This window comes from Vigna radiata, unplaced genomic scaffold, assembly GCF_000741045.1.
Source record: "Vigna radiata var. radiata cultivar VC1973A unplaced genomic scaffold, Vradiata_ver6 scaffold_221, whole genome shotgun sequence".
NCBI classification, from domain to species: domain Eukaryota; kingdom Viridiplantae; phylum Streptophyta; class Magnoliopsida; order Fabales; family Fabaceae; genus Vigna; species Vigna radiata.
Genome location: NW_014543248.1, coordinates 473,287 through 483,103, shown reverse-complemented (window position 1 = coordinate 483,103; position 9,817 = coordinate 473,287). Strand labels below are relative to the sequence as shown.

Genomic DNA, 9,817 nt, shown 5'->3' with positions numbered 1-9,817 from the left:
ACTAAAAGAAATGAAGGTTGATGGAGTGAAGTGCAATAGAGGTATGGGAAGAGAAGAACGTGAATGGGGACTAAAAGAAATCGAGGTTAGGGAAGTGCAGAGTTGAAGGGCAATGGAGGTTGGGGTAAAGCTGTGGGCATGTGAACAATAAGAGGGAGAGATTAGGACAAAGCAATGAGCGTGTGCAGGGAAGACAACGTTGAAGAATGCGATTGGGGACTAAAAGAAAATGAGGTTAATTAAGGAAGGCCAAAGTTGAAGGAAAATGGAGGTTCGGGAAGACCAAATGACAATGGAGGTTGTGGTAGAGTAGTGGGCATATGACTAACAAGAGGTGGAGATTAAGGAAGAGTAGTGAGCATGTGAGGGGAAGAAAATGTTTTCTTCAAAGTGAAATCATGAAGGGAAATGCCAAATTCTGATTTCATTTTCTTGAAGCACAAACCAACAGTCACAATCCCTCGATAAAGGAAATTACTGAGGGTATTACCGACGATCATAATCCCTCGATAATGATCATATCCTTTATCGAGGACATTACTGACAGATATATCCATCAATAAGTAACCATCCATATTTCGTCGATAAATCCACCTGTAAATGTGTATTACAGAAGGATTGACATTCATCGATAATTATCTGTTGGAAATATACGTTTTTACTGTAGTGTGATGAAATTGACAATCCGGTAAAGACTTCACTAGTGTTGGATTTCATGTTTCAATTCATTGTATAAAACACCAAACAATATATTTCCAACTTTTCACTTTAGCAATTACACCACAAGCTAACAAACATAATTCCTTAGATATTTTTAAGGAAAGTTCACATTAAATTCATATGTTTAAATTGAATGATTGATAAAACTCTATGTTTAGAGACAAAATTTATTAGTTGTTCTATCCTAATTAAGGGTCTAAATTTTTACTTAATAAATAGATACCAAAAAATAGGCAATCAATAATCATGTAATTGAGAACAAGAATAGAACATAAGAGTAATGGGAAAAATTATACTAAGTAGAAGAAATTGCAAAGAATGAAGATGCATTGCATTCAACCACAATAAATGAGGAAGTTAGTCATTCATACATTATCAACACCAAAAAAGGGATAGATGATGAAAATAACGATGTTGAATGTCTTTAGCCTCTATAATGCATCTATATCGTGTCTCCTTTAGGGTTAGTTCCCTATTCTCCAAAAGATTATTTTTAAAATTGTGACGAATTCTATTTACTGATTTTCGTAACGTAAAGGTCATTGGACGAAATAGAGTTGTTAGGCTACTTGACCTTTCTCGTTGGGTGACAAAGTCTTGCTTATTGGGAAAGTTTGACTGAACTGACTAGGCCTAATAAATGTACTTAAATGAATTTTATTCAAATGATAACTCTTGATATATCCTTCAATCTTTTGATATTTTCATTTATCTACACAATATTACACAAATAAATTCTAAATACTTCTTTTTCCAATATTATCTTTCAATCCAATGACATTTTCAAGATACTTTATTTCTTGTCATAATCTTAATTTTCAAATGTGATTATCTTTCAACTATTCAACTTGATTATCTTCAAATTGTATTATCAATTTTAGTGAATTATATAATTTTTTATTCTCTTTGACATTTATTTTTTATTGAAAGAATTTTTGTTTTACTAAAATAATTTGTTATTTCTCAACCATTCGACCATTTTGATATTTAAAAACTTTTTTTTTAGATTTTTAAAATGCTTTTCATTTTATTATATCCTTAATTATAATTTTTTTTCCTTTAAACAATTTCGTTCAATGTTGTATCAAATCATTTTTCGAACACACATTAATTATTTTTACTTCTTGTTTTTTATTTCGTTTATTTGTTGTTTATTTTTATTATGTAGAATACTATTTTGATGATTTTTTATTTACTTAAAAATAGAAAGTTAAACATCATGTAAGGATGAAAACCCATAAATACATTGCATTAAGGTTTTGAATTGAAGGTTGTGTCAATCCATATAAGGGTTGGACTTAAGTGTCATTTGTGTTGTGTCTTCTCCGTGAATCCTCTCCTTTATAGATCCATCGGTGTGGATTCGAGATGATGGTTAGTCTTGATGATTGACTCGTATGAGCACAATATGATCCTTTATTGAAAGTCTTCTTGACAAATGATTTAGAAAAATGTGTCACATTAAGATGGACGACAATACGAATCGTGATGGAAAATGTTTCCGCTTGAGAGGGAATGTACTAATAATTGTCATTATCATGGTTTTTATTAAGTTTATTTTTATCCTTTATTGATATTTTTTTATTATATCTTTTCAAATAATCATTGATTTATTAATTAATTTTGGAAAAAAGAATTATTTAGATTTTATTTGTGTAATATTGTGTAGATAATTGAAAAGAATTATTATTCAAATAAAATTCATTTATATTTAACTGTCGACTGAAATTCAAATATAATTCACTAAAATTAATAATACAATTTGAAAATAATTAAGCTAAACAGTTGAAACATAGTCGCGCTAAAAACATTTGAAAATAATGACACGAAACAAAAATTATGTAATTAAGATTATGATAAGAAATAAAGTATCTTGAAAATGTGATTGAGTTGTATGAATGTAGAACAAGCCAAATAATTGAGAGAGGGGAAAAATATAGTAAAAAAAAGTTACAAAGCAAATAATATATATTTATTTCTATCTTTATATTCAATTAAAAAAAATAAATATTACTTATATCTTATCAGGATTTTTTTTTTCAAAAACCAGAAGGGAATTAAAAAAAAAATAGAATAAGCTTTTCTTCTATCGCTATAGAAGAGTAAGAAAGGGATTCTATTTTTTAATTAACATATAGCAAAATTTCTCTTAGTCCAATTTTCTTTTCTTTTTTCTTTTTGTGGGAGTGACTACGATGAAAGAAAAATAATATAAAACATTAGGAGTTTTTTTTTTTTTAAAAAAAAAGCTTATTTATATTTTGAAATTTAAAATTATAAAAGTATACAAAATAATTCAAATTTTAAAATAATTTTTCTTCCATTAGGCCTATTAAAACATGAACTCTATTTTTTCCTTTCTTAAATTCCTTGTATATATGGGGAGAAGAGTTAGTTCGTAACTGGAAAGATATAAATCTGATAAGTCACAAGTCTATTAACTATATAAGATATTTAATGCAATGTGTAATATAAGAACTCACTAACCAACACGTATGTTCCGATAACTAATCTCCCTCTTAAATCGGTTATTATTGATGTCGAAAAATTAATTATTTTATTCTTTAAGAGTCAGTTCTTAATAATCTAAGATTTTATGAGCATGTCATGTCACATTACTATGATCCAAGACAGTTTCTCACATTAGAGATATGTTGTGGCGGTCTTTCTAAAACATGTGATTTTTTCCATGTTTTTTTATATTTGGTAATGTTCTATTCATTTTCCCAGAAATTGGAGTTGTCAATTCAAACTCTTGGGAAAATGGTGCATGTGGGTGTAATACTAATAATTATCATTTTCTGAAGTGGTCCCATTTTGCAAATAATTGAATAGAAGGGTGCACTTGGCTATTTCAAAACCACAAGAAATAAAAAGAAATAAAAAGAAATAAAATGGTTGCAGCTTGCGGTCTTATTCCATTACGAAAAATAAATCAACTTGCCCATGACTTTATATTCCAAGTTCTACACTTTGTGGTTCTTCGTAATCTCTTCTATGTCATTAGCTTCACCATTTTCTAATGGTGGGACACAACTTCTGAAATTTCAAACCCGTTTCCATCGCAAACAATGTATATTCAATTGCCTTCAAAGGAAGAACATCACACTTCCATCCAAGAACATTGGAATGTCAGCATTTTAAACTACGTACTAGTCTTACATATTCTAGATAAAATACAATAACAATAGAAAAATACCACAAAATACCATGTTATTATATTATTAAGTTACACAAAAATTCGTCAAATTACATTTTATATTTTCAGTTTATTTTATCCTTATAGTATACTTACTTGATTTTTTTTTTTTTAAAAAAAAACACCAAACCAACTGAGTTTTTTCTTTAGAGAAAATGTCAAGAAGATTTAGAATTAACGAGTCAAAAACATTTTATATAAATAAAAAAGAGTTAAAATTTATTTTCTACTCGATCTTTTAAAACAATAGATATATGACTTTTCTTTATTATGTATTCTTTTTCAAATTCATTCCTACTTAATGTTAATGTACTACCTTAACTCTTTGTTTGAAAAATATATTATATGCACCTCTATAAAAAGGATATTATGGTAAATGATAAAAGAAAGTGTTTAGGTAATTTTACAAAATTTTAGTATGACTTTTGCATGTACTCTTCTTGTTATTGATTGAAAATTATAAAAAGAAAATACAAAATTTCCTATTTATATTTGTCAATGGGTCTTATTTGTGTGATTTGATGGATTTCAATAACACTAATACTAAAGTATGTCAGAAAGAGTATATATCATAGAAAGTTTTCCAATACTTTTTTATTTTAATATTTTGACATTACAACTTTATATACCCTATATGGCAAAAGTGCAAGAGAGAAGAGTACAATTTGGGTTTTCTACTGTTTAGGTTAAACACACAATTTATTGTAGATTTTCAATTTGATTCCTACGTATTTGAACTTCTTTGTATGTATATACAAGCAATTATTGATTTGGTCTTGTCATATGACATCATCTCTAGAAGTCCTAAGTTGATATTAAATTCATGCATTACCATATTTTTAATTTCATCCTTTGTGCTTAATATATTCTTAATTTGGCTATTTTACTTCTTTAAACCAACCCTTATAGGTACCATCCTAGTATGTTTAATTTATCATCAAATGATTGCACTTTGTTTTTAAGTATTTTCTTTAAAAAATATATTTACAACGACTATTTATATATTAATTGTAATTTATCATATATAAAAATTGGTACGTTGACATAATTATAAATAAGATAATAGTTTTTATACGAGTTCTAATTATAATAAGTATGGATGTGATAACAATTTTGTAATACAAAAAATTTTTATACTGGTTATGGTTAAACGGTACAAAAAGTGGATAAAGTGTAATAAATAGAAAACCTTTCTATGTGGATTATAATCGTATAAAAAGTTGATATAATAGCATTTTTGTAAAAAATAAAAATATTTTTTTATTATTATTTTGATTATAACCGGTATAGAAAGTGGTTTTCTCCTTATAATGGTTTTCCATTTTCAGTCCAAAATAGTCTAGGCCCGCAAATGAATAAAGACACTCGAAACAACATCTGCCACGCCTTACCATTATTTACCCTCATCGTGGTTGGAATTATTTGAATTTGAAACTTTTCTTATCTGGTTTTGCTTTCTGGTGATGCGCATGATGTTATTCATGGTTGCTCGCAGTTATAGGTCTGCAATGGAGAGAGACACGATTTGCAACTACATGTGGTTTTGCATCTTGGAAGTCCAATCTGCATTGTGATGGAGATGCGATTTGGGGTCACCATAGTTTGCACAATCTGTAGAGGGGATGCTCGTGTTTGTTGGCGTGTGATGCAGGTTCAGTGGTGTTGTTTCATGGTGGTAGTAGATCTTTGAAATTTCCTTCTCTGACGAGGCAATTAGAAGGTCCAATAATTTGTGTCGTGGTGGTGGTTGCGTTGAAAAGCTCTAATGCGTAAGTGGTGAAAGTCGATCTGTAACTGTTTGAGGTTTGTGGGTGCACAATTTAGGGACTTGTGATTTGTTGCGTGCTCGTTCATGTGGTTAACGACAATGTGTAGGTGCTACTTCGACAAGGAGTCGACAAGGTGTAAGGATGTTGGCACAGTGGATTGTAGTGGTCAAGATTGGTTTGAATATGGTTGTCTTGGTTTTGGCTGAGAGAGAAAGATGTTGCTAAATTTTCTGGTTGTACTTAAACCTGTGTAAAAAGTGACACTTTCTATACCTGTTCTAGAAGCAACATCAAAAGTCAATACTTTTTATATCCCCTGTCTCTATACCAATTTTATAACTAATATAAAAAATCATTTTTGATAGTTATAAAAAGATTTTTCTGCATCAATGTATATGAATCATTAATCCTTGAATTGTTCATTTTCACCCATTTCAACATAACTTAAACATGTGTTTAAATAAAGGGACTTCTAGTATTATTTTATATCATATTAACATTAAATTTATTGAAACAAAACTATCTTCCATTAAAAGGGCAAAAAATTAGTTGAAAAAGAAAACTTCATCCAAGTTTTGTAAAAGTGATGGTCTTCCTCCAAACTTGTTTGCATTAATTCATGGTAAACTATGATAGATGCATGATGAAGTGGCTTAGAATCAAAGAGAATGAGGGAGAATGAGAGTGTTTTGGTTTGGCTTAGGTAAGGTTTCCTAGAGAAAGGTGATATCAACTCCTAAAGAAGGAAACTATAGTAGTTTAGAGAGGATTCTACTCTAAGACGAGCTCAAACAAGAGGTATATGTATACAATTGGGCAACATTTCATTACTCAAATTCAAGTTCAAAAATACAAATTAAAAAACCTTTATTTATAGGTCAAGAAACCCTAAAAAGGTCCTAAAAAAAGAGAGCCAAAATTAAATTCATACTAGTCTTAAATTTGAAATTTGGAACCAAAAGAGAGAAATAATTAAGGTATGACTTGTCACCTAAGCACTCACATATTCCTCTTTTTGGTGTGCTAACAAGAGAACCTTGTTCTCTAATTTTATGTCAAATAAGGGTTTAAGAAACCCTAATCCATGCGCGACATTCTTTGTTCCAAAACTATACCTATCTCCGTCTAGACCTAAAACTAGACCTATCTCCCTCTAGACCCAAATTAGACTATTAAACTCAAATCCAAACTATGATCAAAATTCAAGACCCACATATAATATCATGATACTAGATCCATAATACAAAACCTAAAATATATTATTACTTTAATATTTATAAAAAAAAAAATCCTAAAATAGGTTTTCACATCTTCCTTACTTAAGATGAACATAAATTTGAACTTATTTAACTCATGTGAAATTAATACTTCTAGTTAGTGCGTATGCCATAATATATGAAAAAAATATAATTTCAAGAAATTCTGAAAAAAAATTACATTCGCATCTGCAGTTGGTTCGTAGCATTATCGTTCACATGTGAGAACATGACAAAGAAGACTTTCCTTGCATGTTCTTGGCTTTGACCAATTCAGTACTTAAATAAAGGCCCCCACATGGATTCACTTGTCAATCATATTGCCAATATCTCTCAGCATTATTGGTTTATTATCTCTTATGGCTTCTCAAGCACTTGTTGTCTTCCTCCTATTTCCCTTTTCCTTACTCCAAGTTGTTGCCTCCTCCTCCTCCAATGGTTTGATCTTTGAAGGATTTGATGAAAACAGCGAAATAAGCCTTGAAGGATCTTCCATCATCAAAACCAGTCGTTTACTTAAACTCACAAACAGATCAACCAATATTATAGGCCATGCATTCTATAAAACACCCTTCCAAATGCTCAACAAAACAGATCCTCCCCTTGAACCCTATGCTTTTTCTTTCAGCACCTACTTTGTGTTCTCAATTGTATCCCCTAGTTCTGGTTCTGGGGGCTTTGGCCTTGCCTTCACCATAGCACCATCAACACAGTTTCCTGGGGCTGAGCCTGGCCATTATCTTGGTCTTTTTAACTCCACCAATGATGGGAATGACTCGAATAACATCTTTGCGGTGGAGTTTGATACTGTAAATGGTTTCAAAGGTGACTCAGACACTGAAGGAAACCATGTTGGGGTGAATATAAATGGAATGGAATCAAGGATTGCTGAACCAGCTGCATACATTAAAGAGGGTACTGAGAGTGTAAAGGAGGATTTCAGAATGGCCAAGGTTGATGCTGTCCAGGCTTGGATAGACTATGATGGTGAAAAGAGAACTCTGAATGTAACAATAGCTCCTTGGGAATTATCAAGGCCCAGCACACCACTTATAAAGAATTACAACGTTGACCTTTCCAACGTTATGAAGGAAAACATGTTTGTTGGTTTCTCAGCATCAACTGGCCAGGAAACAAGCTCTCATTATCTTCTAGGGTGGAGTTTTGCAGTGAACGGTGTTGGTGTTGGTGTTGCTATGAATTTGTCTAATCTTCCAAAGCCACCACCCAAGGAGGAAGATCCCTCTCCATTTCCTTGGGTCAATGTTGTAATTGGCATCTTGTCCGCTTTGACTTTAAGCCTTCTGTGTCTTCTAATTCTTCTGACATGTTATAAGAGATACATGGATTTTGAGGTTCTTGAGGACTGGGAGATGGATTGTCCTCACAGGTTCAGATACAAAGATCTTCACCTTGCCACAAAAGGGTTCAAAGAGAGCCAACTAATTGGAATTGGAGGCTTTGGTGCTGTGTACAAAGGTGTCTTACCAACTTCAGGAACTGAAGTTGCTGTTAAGAGGATTATGAGGAGCCCTTTCCATGGAATGAGGGAATTTGCAGCTGAGATTGAAAGCTTGGGAAGGTTGAGACACAAGAACTTGGTGAACCTTCAAGGATGGTGCAAGAAAAAGAATGATCTACTGCTAGTCTATGATTTCATTTCAAATGGAAGCCTTGATTGTATCCTATATAGCCCAAACAACAGCTTTGCCTTGAACTGGGGGCAAAGATTCAACATTCTCAAAGGCATCAGTGCTGGACTATTGTACTTGCATGAAGAGTGGGAGCAAGTGGTGATCCATAGAGACGTGAAAACTAGCAATATTTTGATAGACGGAAACTTGAGTGCACGTTTGGGTGACTTTGGACTTGCAAGGCTCTATAACCATGGTCAAGTATCACACACAACAAGGGTGGTTGGAACCATTGGCTACATTGCACCAGAGTTAACTCGCACAGGAAAAGCTTCTACAAGAACTGATGTGTATGCATTTGGGGTTGTGCTTCTTGAAGTGGTTACAGGTAAGAGGCCTCTTGATTCAGATCAGTTTTTCTTGGTGGAATGGGCGATTGAGAATTACCATTTGGGTCAAATTCTTGAGGTGGTTGATCCTAAGCTGAATTCAGTTTATGATGAGGAAGAAGTTGAGTTGGTTCTCAAGTTGGGTTTACTATGCACTCAACGTAGATCAGATTATAGACCTACCATGAAACAAGTTACAAGGTACCTAAACTTTGATGACCCTCTTCCTGATATTGGTGATTTGGGATATGGTGGTTCTGATAGCAGCAGCAGCAGCAGAATGAACTCAGGTTTCTTAGAAGTCACGCCATCTTTGAGAACTGTTGAAACATCTGGTTATTTGTCCTCCATTACCATGAGTACCAAGTCCTTGGATGCTGGTAGATAGCAAATAATCATGTTCTACCACTGTATTTCTGTGATTATATTCATACTTCTTCTGTAATTCTTTCATTTCTTTCTATTAAAAACCCAAAGATAACGTTGTTTTTTTGGCAATGTAAGATTTCTTATGCTTAATCTATTAGATGTTATGTTAAATGAACAAGTCTCAGTTTTATGTTAAGTTAAAGAGAACAATCTCTGCATGAACTTGAAAATTTAACTGGGTTATAATTTTGTTTCTATTCCTTCTATTTTGCTTTTTTTTTTCTCCAAATTTTTATACATCAATATTAGTCTTTTGCATTTTTTTTATATTCAAATAAAAATTTCTTATCAGTAAAAAAGTATTCGTTTTAAGAATTAAAGTTTGGGAATTTTTACAAATACAGATCATGGACGACAATTAAAATACGAAAACTTTTCTAGAACTGTTATTATCTCAATTAACAATTCAGAAAGGATGAAA

General features: G+C 31.7%; 1 protein-coding gene across 1 annotated transcript; it reads left to right on the top strand.

The window, feature by feature from the left end:
* Window positions 1-7,245: 7,245 nt before the first annotated feature.
* Window positions 7,246-9,434, top strand: LOC106753380 (lectin-domain containing receptor kinase VI.3-like). The gene has a single exon (XM_014635174.2). The coding sequence runs from the start codon at window positions 7,304-7,306 to the stop codon at window positions 9,353-9,355; it is 2,052 nt and encodes a 683-aa protein (XP_014490660.1). The 5' UTR covers window positions 7,246-7,303; the 3' UTR covers window positions 9,356-9,434.
* Window positions 9,435-9,817: the final 383 nt, after the last annotated feature.